Genomic DNA, 16830 nt, shown 5'->3' with positions numbered 1-16830 from the left:
TGTGGAGAACCCAGCACCAGAATGCTTTGTCCTGTAGCTCTGTGTCCTGGCTGTGTGGAGAACGTTGCGCTGCTTGAACTTGATGGCTCTACAGATTGCTGTCTTGGCCAGCTTGGCCCAGGAAGCGACGCATGTTGCCTAGGAGATGTTTTCTTGTAGCTAGGCAGCTGAGGTGACGCTCTGCTCTTGCTTTCAATGCCCCCCACTCCTTCTTTCCTTGCCCGCCACTTGGTATGATGAGCCAGCTCCGCCCCCATCGATGACGCGCTCTTGGGCAGTGATGAGGAGAATCTTTGGCTTCTGATGCGCTGCCTCTTTCCCATCCTCGGAACCGTGATGACGCGTCTTCCTCACCCTGGAACCGGAACTTCTTCTCCGGAGCCCTGGTCATCCTCCGCTTCCTCTGGCAGGCCCGCGAGTCTCTCAGCGGCGGCTATTGCTTCTCCCTCGGTGAGATCTTGCTCCGGAGGTAAGGCGAGGCATTGCCAAAACCAGTCATCTCCTTTCCGTATACGCCTGTTCTATAAGCTGTCGTAAGACGGTCTTAATGCCACCAGAGGGAATGCCAGCGGGAGCAGTATTATAGCTCTAAAGCTCAGTATTAAGGCTCAGAGCTCCGCTGTATGGTCCTCCCTCTGACGACTGGCCCCGGACCTATGGAGGGGGTCCTTTATATATTGACACCCAGACATTCTGGAACCTTCCATGAGGTCATATGACCCATTTTGACCTATCATGAAACGGGGGGGGGACCTTTACCAGAATTTTCCAGTTCTAACTGTCCTAACTAACCTCTAATAGACCCCTGTTGCCTTCAAAATCAGCGAGGGTGGCCTTGAAACTGCTCCTGTCACGATCCCATAGGAAAAGGGGGGGCCTTGAAACAGGCTTACCCTCCTTTTTCTTGTATTCAACATGCACTTATTTTGAATGTCCAACAAAAAGGGCCTTGGATGTGTATTTGGTTTCCAGGTCTGTTGTGGTGCTTTGACACCCTGTTTAAATGAATGAATGCATTTTTTTTTTTTTAACCAATTAAAAGCTGCTAGTTATGCACATTTCTCCAAGCACCCCCACTGAAGTCTTTTGGAGCCAAAATGTGTGGTTATGCCCATAAAAAGCTCATGCACATTTCAACGATGAGCTTAAAGCAACATTACACTTTTTTTTTTTTTTTTTTTTACGGGGCACCATTGAATATAATAGCCCCTTAAAGTGTTACTAAACCCGCAACAGTAAAATCCTTCTGTATATGCAATAAATCATGCTTGTTAAACTCACCGTAGAACCTAAGGGGTTAATCCTGCGCATTGTGTAAAAAAACAGTTTGATCCTGTCTTCTCTCATCCTCCCCTTCTCTCGCTGTCCCCAATCTATCTGCTGATAGAACAGAGCCTTGGGAACAAGCTGCACATGCTCAGTTTGTTGTGTATTGCTGGTGACTTTTTATTTTTCTTGGGAGGGTGCATGTTCTCAGAGGGTCAGGGGTCCTGCAGCCTCAAAGGACAATCAGGGGAGAATGAAAACTGCTTTAACCAGAAACTGATAGAAGTCATAAGACTGCTCTAACTGCTGATGAAAAAAGGTATTTAGCAGTTTATATTTACTAAAATAATTGCATTTCTATGTTTTGTGTACTGTGGGTGACCAGATATAGTGAATGCAGGGTCCTGGGTTTAGTAACACTTTAACTCTGCTTGAATAAGAAGTTTACCTAGCCAGCATGATTTTCTGGGGGCATCATATACGATAATGATTAATACATACAGGGCCTTGAAAAAGTATTCATATCCCCTGTAAATTTTCCACATTTTGTCATGTTACAACCAAAAACGTAAATGTATTTTATTGGGATTTTATGTGATAGACCTGCACAAAGTGGTACATAATTGTAAAGTGACACTGATCAAACTACTTATGAGAAAAGGTATTTAGCAGTTTATATTTACTAAAATAATTGCATTTCTATGTTCTGTGTACTGTGGGTGACCAGATATAGTGAATACAGGGTCCTGGGTTTAGTAACACTGCAAAGGCAGCTGGACAGGGTTGCAGCAAAAGTTCTCCTCCTGATTGCTTTCAGTGGGCAGTACCATCGCCGAATGAGACCTATTCAACTATGGGTCTGTGCTGCAACAGGCAGTGTTAATTTTGGCAGCAAATTTCGATTTAGTCTTAGTTTTAGGACTAAAATGGCATTTTAGTTTTAGTCCCATTTTAGTCTTCTGCAATTGTTTTAGTCGTATTTAGTCGACTAAATCTCCAGTACCTTTTAGTCGACTAAAACTCATTTTAGTCGTCTAAAATCGAATGGGTGTAATTCGATTGTAATGCATTAGTTTTACAATTTGCAAACTCATTATAATACTGCTGGAGTGAAAAATCTAATATGTTATTTATTATTACATTGAGGTATGAACATGCACTACAGACCAGTGCTAATTTTGAAGTCAAATTTCAATTTAGTTTTAGTCTTAGGCTTTTGACTAAAATGGCATTTTAGTTTTAGGCCCATTTTTGCCTTTTGACTAAAATGCCATTTTAGTTTCAGTCGTATTTTAGTCATTTCAGTTGTTTTAGTCATATTTTAGTCGACGAAATTAACACTGGCAACAGGAAACCAACTGCTAGGCTCACGTTTTGTAGTGTGGTATTGCCATTCGAAAACCCTGTTGGAGCCATCAAACTAAAAAAGCATGTATTCAAGCCGCATCTGTATTGCTCTCTTATTCATCATAGGGCAACAAGAGGGTTTACATGAGCCCTCTGGGTGTGTGAGTTGTGTGTGAGTTTTTGTTACCATCTATATGCTTACTTTGTAACATCTATATATACTTATTTTGGATAATATACTGTAAATAACTGATTTTTCTTTTTGCTTCAGGTCAAATGACAGATTTAATATACAAAGAGAGAGATCTTGTACAGTCTCTGAAAGAGTACATTAGAGAAGAAGAAGAACGACTGGATAAAATCAAAAGGTAAAAATTGCTGTTGTTATTGTTTTATCTGTTTTTAAAGGGCACCTGTCATTAAGTGCTATATTGTGCACTGGTGTTTTTTCATTTTGCTGATTTTAGGATAAAAATCCAAGAAAAAGTTATTTTGCCTCTTAACCCAGCTGAGACCAAGAAAGATGATGCAAGCTGTGCACAGTCTTGACATCAGTAACTGGACATTTCTGGCTGATTACCAGGCAGCCATTTCAGTGTTTGGGAATAATGGCAGCTCCTTATAACTCCCCTCATTTTGGATTATCCTCTGCATGTGTTTTTTTCTTTTTGGGTTTAATCCCTCTGAATCATGCTTCTGTTTTTAGTTCCAGAGCTCTAATTTTCATCCGTGCATAGATTTTGCAGCCCATACAGCTGAGTCGTTTTAAAAGCTAAAATAACTTCTCCATGGTAAAATCTTGTACATAGAACCTGCAGGAAATGACTTCTTTGAGTCAAGTCCTCAGTAGAAGTTGCTGTTTAGAGTGCCCTGCCTTTCCCTCTGGTGACTTTCACATTACCAGCACTGATTTGGATACTTGTGGGTACCCATGAATACCCATGACAGTAGGTAACAGGAGGTACAGTACATGAACATTTACTTGGGCTGCAGGTTGATCGCATTATTAGTAGTTAAAGGATGAGTTCACATTTGAGAGCATGTTATGTTACATCCATATTTAGCGTGCCATATGCTCCAGCAATTCCCCCTGATCTTCCCCCTATGATAGTGAGCGGGGGTTTTTCTTCTCGCACTCGGTGTCACGTTTCAAAAACAGCGGGGCTCTGCCCAAACAGCCGCGTCATTTATTCACAGTTATCTGTGAATGAATGAACTACAACTACTGGCTGCCACCGCTGGTGCGTGCTCTTGTTGTCCATTGATTCCTCCTGCTCTTTTGCTGTCTGTACGGACAGTCTGCAGGAGCCTGACATTGGACCTGTGATCTACTGATTACGGGTGCAATGCTCTACAAGCTACTGGGGGGGGGGGTAAAAATAATAAAATAATAAAAGCACTTTTTTTTTTTCTTTTTTGGTACTGCAAAAATATGTGCATTTATTTATTTTTTTTCCAAAAACTGAATGAAAAGTTGATTGTAAAGGTTCATTTTTTTTTGTTTTGTTTTGTTTTTTCTTTTTTTTTTTAAATAACAAACAAACATGTTATACTTACCTGCTCTGTGCAAGGGTTTTGCACAGAGTGGCCCCGATCCTCCTTTCCTGGGCTTTCCTGGCTAATCCTCCTTATCGAGTGCCCCTGCGGAGAGCCCCATTTCATGGAGGCACTCGTGTGGGTGCGCTCTTGAGTCCTGCTGCTGCATCCATTGACACAGATAGCATGACTCAGCCCCATGCCCCGGCTCCCGTGTCACTGGATTTGATTGATGGCAGCGGGAGCCAATGGTTCCTGTTGCTATCAATCTATCCAATGAGGACCTGAGACAGCGGCTGGAGCTGCTGGGCTTGTTCGAGCCGCTGAAAAGATCAGGTTAAGGTAAGTAAAAGGGGGACTGCTGCACCACAGAAGGTTTTTCACCTTAATGCTTAGAATGCATTAAGGTGAAAAACCTCAAGACTTTACAGCGCCTTTAACCTTAAACTTTTTGGCTAGGTCTCTTCTGCCAAAAAACTTCTTCCTCTAGCTCTAGTTTTTATTCTGCGCAGAGTATCTGCGGTGCATGCATAGTGCAGTGTATGCTCTCATCTTATTTTCTGTATTTTATAAGATGATGCCAGAGCACTAAACTCACTGCAGAAGTTGTGTCATTCCTCACTTCACAATGGCAGAGAAAGAAGGTTTTAGACCTGGAAGAAGACTGGACAAATATTTCAAAGTCATTAATGAGGGGAAGGGCATATTGGAAGATGAGTGTACAAGCATGTTTGTGAATACTTGAACGTTATGAAAAAGGGGCAGCCCACCACAATCGTAATAATGTTATGCTTTAAAACTGGCCATTCATGGATCAAAATTTGGCTGGCTGAATCAAAAAAAAAAAATTCCATCTATAGCCAACTTAAGAGGTATGAGAAAAAATAAGGCATGATGAGAAGAAGATGATCATGGTTAAGAAAATAGAAGCAGATTTGTGAATTGAGCATAAGGAGTGGTTTAGACACCCAAACATTCCGTATAAACAGAATAACGCTTTGTGTTCAATTTTTGGTGTTTACAGCTGGGCTTCCCAAATAGAAGATTTGACGAGTAAATCTTCTCTTGATCCAGAGGGATTTCTTGCTCATCCTGTGAATGCCTACAAGCTGGTTAAGAGGCTCAATTCAGATTGGCTTTCTCTGGAGAACTTGGTGCTTCAAGATTCGACTAAAGGTAACTCCTAAAATTTGGCCACATACCATATTAGTTTAATTATCATAGTGACCCTATGCTCAGATGTCATTATAAAGCAATGCAAAAAGCCTTGATGTAATAGATTGTACCCTCTGTCGCAATAGATTATACCCTCAGTTGCAGTGTGCCAGTGCAGGGTTCAAGTGGTTAAAGGAAAAGTCCAGCCAGAGCTTTTTAGGCTGGGCTTTTCCTCTGGGTTACAGGAGTGCAATTAGTTTTGCCCTCCTGTGACCCGTTTTCCACAGAGAGCGGTCTGCAGTCTGCTCTCCACTGCTGTCAGTGAAGGCAACTCGTCATCCCGACTTCCCAAGTCTGGATCCGCAGCTGCCTTGGTTGATGATAGTCTCAGCGAGACGCTGAGACGGCCACTCCCTGCCCCCCTACAGCTCATTGCTCCAATGAGTGTGGGGGATCAGAGCAGGAGAGATGCTGACTGACAGGCAGCATCGCTCTGCTCGGGGAGAAGTGAAAACTGAGCAACATCGGAGGTGTTCGGGAGCTCAGTTTTCAGTGCAGAGATGCCAGGGGACAGCTGCAGCATCGGTCTGATGCTACATTCACCGAGGTAAGTATGAATTTAAAAAAAAAAAAAAATGAAAAACCAACTCTTTTAAAGCAGGTGGTAAGGAGGCGATACAGCATCTCCTCACAACCTGTCATACACTCTGAAAAGTGATCTGAATGTAGATCGTTCTTCACAGACCAATGCTAGTGTGCACATGTCCTTACACTCTTTCTTGTGGCACCCTCATTAAAGCATATTTTTGGGGTAAAAGGCTGACCATAGGGAACCTTTTGCTAAGTCTAAGCGACTCGAGTCGCACCAGTTAGAATGGTTCCATTGCTGTTAATGAGGCACAACTTGTCATGAGACTTTGCCGCATGACAAGTTGCAGCAGTGTAAACTGGCCCTTAGGGGTAACAGAGTCCGTACATTGTTTTTTATAGTAGATTTGTACATTTACCTGTAGAAAAGCAACTTTTGGTACCACATTTTGGCTTTCGATTGAAAGTCCCCACATTACTGCACCACTGGAACTCCCATCTCTCCGGGAGTACATTTCTTATCACCCCATTTTACAGCTCAGTGTTGCAGTGCTTGTTTAGCCCATTGGCAGATTCTAACTAGTGGGCACTAAAGATATGGTACCAATGTGTGTATTCTTTATCATTGTGATATTAAAATGGTGATAGGCCTGCACTCTCAGTAAAGCTTTATTTTCTCTAGTCATCTTCCAGGACGGCATAACCTGAGAGATGACTGGTCCACCTGACAGGAAACACAATCAACATACAAGGTTAAAAGGCCCCTCCCTTCCCCCTGCACCTCAGTTCTTGATTGTGTTTCCCGGCAGCGAAACATTTGTTGTTTTTCCTCAGACCTGAAGCTGGTAGCGGATGGTCCCCCCCCCCGAGGGCTGGACGCCAAAGCCGGGGAGGGTGGCGGGTCCAGCCATGGCCCTGTCCTTGGTCCAGCCATGGCCCTGTCCTTCTCAGGGGGACCCCCCAATGGCCGGGGGGAGAGAGTCTTCCCCGGCAAGGAGCCTCCCGGGTACAGAGGGGTATCCCGGAACTCCTGTGAGCACATACCTCATGCTTTTTCCTTCAATCCAGTCAGGTACGGAGGTGATGATGGAGCTGGAGCTCAGGCTGGTGTCTAGGCCGCAGAGGGGGTAGAGGACGCCAGCCAGGTCGGTACCTTGGTGCCTTGTAGGGCTGGTGGAGGTCCTGGACTTCATAGGGAATGCTGAAGCTCCTGTGTATGGGACAGGCATCCCAGGGTGGAGTAAGATGGCGGCGTTTCCGGTTCCGGGTGCTGCAACTTCTGACTTCCGGTCTACGCCAAAATGGCGGATTCGGACACTAGAGGCCAAAATCCTCCCTCAGACAGTGGCTCTCCAACAAAATGGCGCCGATCATTGGTGTATAGGAGATAGACACTCAGCGCTCCAGGGAAAAGCAGGAGGTCTCACGATACTCCTCTCTTGGGGTCGGAAAACCTTGCAAAGCAGCAGATATGGATGGAGAGGAGGTAACAGCTGCAACCTTAGCCCAGGAAGAGGCCAGTGGTGGTGAGTCCTCTTCCGTTTTGAATGTGGTGAAGTAAGAGGGGTCTTACCTACACCATGGGGGGGGGAGAGAGAGACACACATAAAGTCTTAGGAAACTGGTTGTCTCCCTAGATCCTGGCGGCTCTGCTCAGGGGGCTCACAAGATGAAGGGCAAAAATCCCCCTCCTCCCAGGTCAAAAAGATGTGGGAACTGTAATGATAAGCTCCCACAGGACCATGTGAAACCTTTTTGCTATAGGTGCATACAGAAACTGTCTAGTAAGGAAACCTCACAGGTTATGAGTGACTTCCTTGCGGTACAGTCGGAGATGCTTTCTACCCTCCAGTCTATTAAGACTGCTATAGTACCTAAAGCGGAGGATAGAGAAATCCTGTCCTCTAGAGAAGGCACTTCCTCTCAGGAAGGTTTTTCAGACAGGGGTCAGAAAACCTCGCAAGGACCCCCTTCCTCTGTCACTTCGGGAGTTGAGGAGTAGGAGGACGCATTAGAGGAAGGTGTAGACACAGACGCTGACAGCCAGGATAGTGACAGTTCTAGAGCTAGTAGCCACCTCTTTCCCGTGGAAGACATGGGGTAGTTACTTAGGGCGATCTATGCCTCTGAGGATATCCCAGAACCTCCGGTTCAGGCGTCGGCCCGGGACAAGATGTACAGGGGTTTGGGAAAGCCTCAGTCCAGGGTGTTCCCAGTTCATCAAGCCCTAAAGGAGGTGATTTTGAGAGAGTGGAAAGACCCAGAAAGAAAAGTTCTTAGACTCAAAACTTGGCAGAGAAGGTTTCCTTTTGGGGAGGAAGAAGAGCAGAAATTCTTTAAAACCCCTAAGTTAGACGCAGCTCTGTCGCAGGTTTCTAAAAAATCTGACTTGTCTTTTGAGGATTCAGGGAACCTAAAAGACCAAATGGACAGAAGGGCGGAGGCGCTTTTGCGCAGAGCATGGGATTCCAATGCGGCTGCCACGGCTCCTGCTTTGGCGTCAGCATGCGTGGCAAGAAACGTGGACGCATGGTTAGGCAGACTTTCCAACCATGTTTCTAAAGGCAGTGATTCCAAAGAAATCACAGACTCGTTAGAAATAATAGGTAAGGCTGTGGCATATTTGGCAGATGCGGCTGTGGAGTCTGTCAGGAACACAGCCAAATCTGCGGCCCTCCTTAACTCCGCAAGAAGGGCAGTCTGGGTCAAATCATGGGAAGGGGACCATATGTCTAGATCAAGGCTATGTGGTTTGCCCTTTGAAGGTTCACAACTCTTTGGACCTGGCCTGGATCAGGTGCTGTCAAGGTCAGCAGAAAAAGGAAAAAAGTTTCCGGTTAAAGCTAAAGGAGAAAGGGGCAGGAAGTTTTTTCGTCCCTCCTCTAACCAAGGTCAATTCAAAGGAAAAAAGGATGTGAATAGAAGGTGGGGAAAGGGAAAGAGCGCACAAAAAGGTAGTCTGCTCTTTTCTGGACCTAAAGACGCCACCAAGCAGTCTAAGTGATGCCAGCATCAGGGTAGGGGGGAGATTGTCCCACTTTGTCCCTCAGTGGAAGAGGATCTCCGAAAGCCCCTATATCTTGCAGATTGTAACAGAGGGATATCGTCTGGAACTTCTGTCCCCTCCCCCTCAAAACTTTTTTGACCCGTCTCCCCAAGGAAACTTCAAAAGCTGCAGGGCTGTTGGACAGCTTGCAGGGATTGGCATTCCAGGAGGTGATCATCCCCGTTCCACCGGAAGAGCTTTACCAAGGGTTTTACTCCCATGTATTTGTCGATCAAAAACCGTCAGGGAAATTTCACCTGATATTAAATCTCAGGAAGTTGAACAGGTTTTTGCGACCAAAAGAGCTTCCGGATGGAGAGTATATACACGGTGCGCAGGCATCTATTAAGGGGTGCGTTCTTAGCCACGATAGATCTAAGGGATGCTTACCTTCATATCCCGATCACCAGGGAACACCAGTCCCTGCTAAGATTCGCAGAACTTACGAGCGAAGGGATTCAACATTGGCAATTCAGAACTCTTCCCTTTGGATTAGCTGCAAGCCCAAGGATCTTCACAAAGGTCCTGGCGGAGGTTGTAGCTTACCTACACCTACAGGGGGTGTCCCTTATACCCTACCTAGACGACCTTTTGGTATACGGGCAATCCCTAGAGCAGGTGGAAGTAGACGTAGGCAGAGTGATTTTTACTCTGGAGTCCTTGGGCTGGATAGTAAACAGAGAGAAATCTTCTCTGGCACCGTCCCAAATAAAAGTGTTCCTGGGATATCTGGTGGATACAGAGGCTCAGAAACTGTTTCTTCCAGAGGAAAAACGGTTAAAGGTGGTTACAGCAGTATCCTCTTTAAAAGAAGCCAGGGAGTGCTCTCGCAGGCATATCATGAGGGTTCTAGGTCTAATGACCTTGTGTATTCCAGTGGTTCCTTGGGCTCAGCTCCACTCCAGGGAGCTGCAGTTCTTCCTTTTGTCCTCCTGGGACAAAAGGAGAGAGTCATTGGATGCAAGGGTGTCTATTCCAACAAGAGTAAGGACCTCCCTAGATTGGTGGCTGGATCAGGACAAGCTCAGGGTGGGTCTACCCTGGGACCAGTGGAATCCCACAAGAATCACTACCGATGCAAGCGCTTGGGGTTGGGGCGCGCACCTGGGAGACATCCAGGCACAGGGGGCCTGGACGCCTTCTCATGCAGGGGCATCCTCCAACCACAGGGAACTCCTGGCGGTGGGCCAGGCGTTAGTATCCTTTGGAGACAGGATTCAGGGCTTGGAGATCCAAGTCCTGTCAGACAATGTGACAACGGTCTCTTACCTGAATCGTCAGGGGGGCACCAGATCCAGGAAACTACTGAGTCTAGTCCTGAACATCTTAAACTGGGCCGAAGAGAATCTTCAGTCCATATCGGCGGTTCACATAAGAGGAACCGCCAATGTGGTGGCAGACTTCTTAAGCTGGCAACCCATCCTCCAAGGGGAATGAGAGTTAAATCGGGAGGTCTTTTTCCAGATAAGTCAGAAGTTTGGGATTCCGGATATAGATCTTTTTGCCCACAGAGGGAACAAAAAAGTGGATCGTTTTTTTCTCTCTCAACAGAGAAGGGGGATCCCAGGGAGTGGACGCTCTGTCTCAAGACTGGGACTTCTGTCTAGCCTACGCCTTTCCCCCACTAGTCTTAATACCACGGGTCTTACAAAAATTGGGCCGCTCAGATTGCGGACTGATCATTATAGCCCCATGGTGGCCAAAAAGGACCTGGTTTGCCACTCTGAAAAAGTGGTCAATTTCTCCTCCCCTCCGTCTTCCAATCAGACGAGATCTTCTCCTACAGGGGCCAGTCCTCCACCCCGACCTGGGATTCTTCAAACTGACGGCATGGTTCTTGAGGAGATCCTTAGGGGCAAGGGGTGCTCTGAGGGTAATTGAGACCCTCTTGGGCAGCAGGAAGCTGGTCACCAGGAGGATCTACTCCCAAGGTGTGGAATTGCTTCTCACAGTGATGCTGTGATAAGGAGGTGTCTCACCCTTCAGTACCAGTGGTACTGGAATTTTTGCAAGCAGAGGTGGATCAGGGGATTTCCCCGAACACCTTGAGAGTACAGATAGCAGCGTTATCTGTATTTTTGGATCAGAGGCTCGCACTAGAACCTCTGATATTAAGAGATTTCTTCTGGCAAGGGAGAGGGTAACCCCTGTCAGGGTGACTGTATTTCCTCCATGGAATTTATCTCTGGTTTTGGAGGCGCTGACGAAAGCGCCCTTCGAACCAGCGCAAGAGATTTCAGTTAAGTTTTTGACTCTTAAGTTAGCGTTTCTATTGGCCATAACCACGGCCAGAAGGGTGAGCGACCTACAGGCTCTGTCAGTTAAGGAGCCTTTTCTGTTGATTCTGGAGGATAGAGTGGGTTCTTAGACAGGACCCACTATATCTTCCCATGGTCGCATCTAAGTTTAATAGATCTCGGGAGATCACTTTACCCTCCTTCTGTGATAATCCAAAAAATGAGAAGGAGAGGAAGTTTAATTTATTAGATGTCAGGAAATGTTTATTGACATATCTAGATAGAGTAAAGGACTACAGAAAGTCGAATCATCTTTTAGTTTTGTTTAGCAGCCCTAGAAAGGGAGGGCAGGCATCTAAATCTACGGTGGCTAGGTGGATTAGGCAGACAATAACATTGGCCTATGAGCAGACCGGTTCCCCAGTACCAGGGAACTTTAAGGCCCACTCAACAAGATCCTTGGCGGCCTCTTGGGCAGAGAGAGCTGGGGCCTCGATAGAACAGGTCTGTCGCACAGCCACTTGGGCGAAGCAGGATACCTTTTTGAAACACTATAGAGTGGAACTGCTGTCGCCCCAGGATCTGACATTTGGAAGAAAGGTGCTACAAATGGTGGTCCCGCCCTGAGGTAGGCCTTGAACTCCTTGTCCATCCTCTCAGGTTATGCCGTCCTGGAAGATGACTAGAGAAAATTGACAGTTACTTACCAATAACTGTTTTTCTGGGATATCTTCCAGGACGGCAGGCCTACTTCCCACCCATGTTTTAATATAAGTACTACGGGAAGAGTTTCTCTCTGTCACCCGGATAATCTATTACTTTGGGAGAACTGAGGTGCAGGGGGAAGGGAGGGGCCTTTTAACCTTGTATGTTGATTGTGTTTCCTGTCAGGTGGACCAGTCATCTCTCAGGTTATGCCGTCCTGGAAGATATCCCAGAAAAACAGTTATCGGTAAGTAACTGTCAATTTTCCTAGGCACCTATGGAAAATGTAAACTTTTAATCAGAAACTGGTCTGTATTAAAAACAAGGAGCTTGGTAATGATGCAATAGATAAAGCTGCATTAAGGTTCAGTTTGCTAGATGCAGATAATTTTCTGTATTACAGTAAGTATAATAAATGACTCTAAACTACGTAGAGGGTTCTTTACTGTAAGAGCGGCAAGGATGTGGAATTCCCTTCCACAGGCGGTGGTCTCAGCAGGGGGCATTGATAGTTTCAAGGAACTATTAGATAAACACCTGAACAACCACAACATACAGGGATATACAATGTAATACTGACATATAATCACACACATAGGATGGACTGTCTTTTTTCGACCTCACCTACTATGTAACTGTGACATTGTTCATTAGTAATGTAATGACATTAAAAGCGGTGTACAAATTTAGAAGGTACTTTATTTGACCTAGTCATGAAAATGCCAAACGCAGTGCAACAAGCTTGTGAACATAAAGGCATCTTCTAGCTAGTAATAGCATTAGGAATAATTGTGTATCACTATGAGTCTAAGCTAGAAATAAAGTTGTGCCCCAAGCATATTGGTGATGGCTTCCTCTGCTTTGCTACTGGAACATATTGCTCCAGACATTTTAGACTTTTCCTTATTATACATTAAAACCATCTATCCTTTTCTTCACATCAGGGACACTAGTATGTGACGTAACAGGAGATCAGGCAGTGCTGGCTGTGGTCAGTATAAAATGTCATCTATTTACAGTACCTTGAAAAAGTATTCCTACCCCCATTTTGTCATGTTACAACCAAAAAGGTAAATTTATTTTTTTGGGATTTTATGTGATAGACCAACACAAAGTGGCACCTAATTGTGAAGTAGAAGGAAAATGACAAATGGGTTTTCAACATTTTTTACAAATAAATATCTGAAAAGTGTGGCATGCATTTGTATTCCGCCCCCTTTACTCTGATACCCCTAACTAAAATCTAGTTGAACCAATTGCCTTCAGAAGTCACCTAATTGGTAAATAGAGTCCACCTGTGTGTAAGTTAATCTCAGTATAAATACAGCTGTTCTGTGAAGCCCTCTGAGATTTGTTAGAGAACCTTAGTGAACAACCTGCATCATTAAGGTGAAGGAACACACCAGACAGGTCCAGGATAAGGTTGTGGAGAAGTTTTGAAGCAGGTTTGGGTTATAAAAAAAAATATCCCAAGCTTTGAACATCTCAGAGCACTGTGCAATCCATAATGAGAAAATGGAAATAGTATGACACAACTGCAAACCTACCAAGACATTGCCATTCACCTAAACTGACAGGCTGGGCAAGGAGCACATTAATCAGAGCAGCAGCCAAGAGGCCCATAGTAACTCTGGAGGAGCTGTAGAGATCCACATTTCTTTTTTTGTTTACAAAAGTTTATTTGGAAGACATATATTAAAACAGTTGCAGAGTATAACTATGTGATTATACAGGTGCGGTAAAGATTTGTAGGATACACAAAGTTGGGTTACGGTAATTAGTTAACAGGATACAGTAAAGGTATTGTAGAAAGATGTATGAGATACATAATACCAAGCTAATATAACAGGGTGGGTTACAATAGGTGATTGTTAGAGTATAGAGATTATGATCACGAAAAATAAAGACAAAAAAAAAATTCAATAGTATGGGATATTATTTTTAGCAGGGTGGGAAGAATTATGAGGAGTGAAGGTCCGGTAGGGACCAGAACCTCCACTTCTCATTAAAGATGTGCATACTATCTGAGAGGGTATGATGTATTCTTTCCGTGAGTCTGAGTGATTCCATTCTGGACTCAACCTGGGGCCATGGTAGGTTCTGTGTTTTCCAGTTAAAGGCTATCATCCAATGTATAGAGCTGATTAAAGAGTGGATTAGTCTGTTGCAAGGAGAGGGGACATCTGGAACTGAAGCGTATAGAAGGCATATTTGGGGGGATAGGGAGATTTTTTTCTTAAGAGGGTTTTCTAGTTTGCTGATTAACTTATCCCATATTGGTTCCAGAAATTTACAGCCCCAAAAGATGTGAATATAGCTGCCCTCCAGGTGACAGCCTCTAAAACAGTTCGGGGAGGTTGAAGGATAGAAGGAATGTATCCTAGATGGAGTCATGTACCATCTGATATGTAGCTTCATTGGGGATTCTCTAAATGCAGCAGCGCAATTACTTTTGCGGAGATTTTTAATCATTCTAGTCCATGAGTCTATTGGGAATGAGCTGCCAATCTCTGTTTCCCATCTAATCATAGGGCCAGATTTTTCAGGTTGGAGAGAGTTATTGAGGTGATTATAAAGAAGGGATATCAATCCTTTGTCTCTGGGTGAAGAAATACAGATGTGTTCAAATAAAGTACTAGGGGGATTAACAGATAATGAATAGTATGTTGAATAGAACTCATGGATTAAAGTGTATTGGTGGTGTTCTGAAGGGGGAAAATCAAATCTGGATTGTAGTGAGGCAAAAGATGGGAATTTAGAGTTGAGTGTAATTGATTTTAAAGTAGTAAGGTTGTTTTTTTGGTCCAGTTGTGAAAGAGGGTGTGATCGAGGAAAGCAGAGGGGAATCTGGGATCTCCCAAGAATGAGTCTAATGGAGGGGTTGCAGAGGGGAGTTTAAAATTATCTTTGATTCTATTCCATAAGTGTATAAGTTGGGCAATTATAGTGTTTTTCTTGTTGAGAGTGTGATACAGTTTTGTGTTAGACCATAAAATTCCCCTGATATTCAAAGGAAGAATAGAGGTGGACTCGAAGACCAACCAGGAAATATTTGTATCAGGGGAAGACCATTGAGCCATTTGTACTAATCTGGCTGCTAGGAAATAAAGCCAAAGGTTGGGAAGTCCCAGCCCACCTCTATCATGTGGTCTGTGCATAAGAATATAACTACATCTGGGTTTTTTGTTGTTCCAAATAAATCTATTGATTTCACGTTGAAGGGATTCCAGTCTTGTTTTGGGTACATTAATAGGGAGAGCTCTGAAATAGTATACTAGTTTTGGAAGGATCGTCCTCTTAAAGGCACATATCCTTCCAAGGAAGGAGATCTGGTAAGAGGACCAGATTTTTAACAGTGATTTGATTTGTGAGAAAAGGGGGAGGTAGTTGCTTTTATATAAGAGGTTGTGGGATATTGTGATATTAACTCCTAAGTATTTAAAGGCGTGTGAGGACCATAGAAAATTGAAGTTTTTCTTCAGAAGTGAGGTTAAGTTTGGAGGGCTATTAATAGGTAGAATGGAGCACTTGTTTGTATTAATAAAAAGACCAGAGAGTTTATGGCAGTGGTGTCCAAACTATGGCCCTCCAGTTGTTAAGGAACTACAACTCCCATCATGCCTAGTCATGTCTGTGAATGTCAGAGTTTTACAATGCCTCATGGGAAGTGTAGTTCCACAACAGCTGGAGGGCCGTAGTTTGGACATCCCTGGTTTATGGAATGAGTGGAGTTCTGAGAGGAGATTGGGGATTGAGATTAGTGGGTCTGTTAAGAACAAAAGTGCATCGTCAGCATAAAGACTGAGTTTAAAGTGATATGGATCTTTTTGGTAACCTTTGATATTCGGTTATTTCTGATGGCGATCGCAAGGGGCTCGATGGCTAAGGCAAAAAGAGGGGAAAGAGGACAGCCCTGCCTAGTTCCTCTGCTTAGAGGGAAGAAATCTGAGTTATTCCCTGGAATTCTAATTCTGGTTTGGGGGAAGTGGTATAAAGCATTAAATCCATGTATAAATTTTTCTGATATGCCAAATTTAGGTAATAGGTGGTTTAAGTAGGACCAATTGACACTGTCAAAGGCCTTGTGGATGTCAAGGCTGAGCAAATAGAGGGGGTGAGAGTGAAGGTTGGCATCTTGGACAATATTTGTAACTAGTCTAATGTTGTCGACTATTTGTCTGCCTGGGATAAAACCCGTTTGATCTGTATGGATCAGGGAGGTGATAACTGTGGCTAATCTATTTGCTAGCAATCTGCCAAACAATTTAAGGTCATTGTTAAGGACTGAAATGGGATGAAAATTTTGGGGGTGGGAATGGTCCTTTTGGGGTTTTGGGATTAGTGATAGGTTAGCCAGTAGCATATCTTCAGGGAAGTGACCACCTGATAAGATATAATTGAACATTTTGGTGAGACTGGGAGTCAATAATGGGGCAAATTTTTTATAGTATGATGTAGTAAAGCCATCCGGGCCCGGTGCAGTCGATGTTTTGAGGGATTTTATTATGTTGAGAATTTCAGTGTCAGTGCAAGGGTCGTTTAACGAAGAGGATTGGAGTTGACTGAGCTTAGGGAGTTGTAGAGAATTTAACCAGTCTAGAGTAGTGGGAAGTGGATGTGTTTGGGGGCCAGATAGGAGGTTTTTATAGAAAGAGGTGAAAATTTGGAGGACATCTTGGGGGTGTGTTACGATATTGCCTTTTTGGTCACGAAGTTTATAAACATGTGGGGGTTTAGTATCATGATTTAATTTTCTGGCAAACATTGTTGAGGAAGAGTTTCCATGTAGCAGAAATTTAGCTTTAGAGAATCTGAGAGATTTTTCTGTGTCTTCAGAAAGTAATGTGTTTAGGGCCTTACGTTTTATTTGAATGAGATTCAATAAATCTGGAGTGATGTTGTTATTTAGTTTATTATATAGTTCATGGAGTTCTTTGGTAAGGCATTTAA

The 16830-nt window shown here is 44.1% G+C and overlaps 1 protein-coding gene across 4 annotated transcripts in view; it reads left to right on the top strand.

The window, feature by feature from the left end:
* P4HA2 (prolyl 4-hydroxylase subunit alpha 2) overlaps positions 1–16830 on the top strand; it is a 178091-nt gene that overhangs the window by 50311 nt on the left and 110950 nt on the right. For all 4 annotated transcript variants that reach the window (XM_073620678.1, XM_073620676.1, XM_073620677.1 and 1 more), the window contains 2 exons: positions 2885–2981; positions 5174–5325. In XM_073620678.1, the coding sequence (XP_073476779.1) occupies positions 2890–2981; positions 5174–5325 (244 nt within the window). In that variant the 5' untranslated portion in view covers positions 2885–2889. The remainder of the gene's footprint in view (positions 1–2884; positions 2982–5173; positions 5326–16830) is intronic.

The sequence above is a fragment of the Aquarana catesbeiana genome, linkage group LG03, assembly GCF_042186555.1.
Source record: "Aquarana catesbeiana isolate 2022-GZ linkage group LG03, ASM4218655v1, whole genome shotgun sequence".
Lineage (NCBI taxonomy): Eukaryota > Metazoa > Chordata > Amphibia > Anura > Ranidae > Aquarana > Aquarana catesbeiana.
The sequence above is the reverse complement of the archived record's forward strand: the minus strand, read 5'-3'. Positions and strand labels throughout refer to the sequence as shown.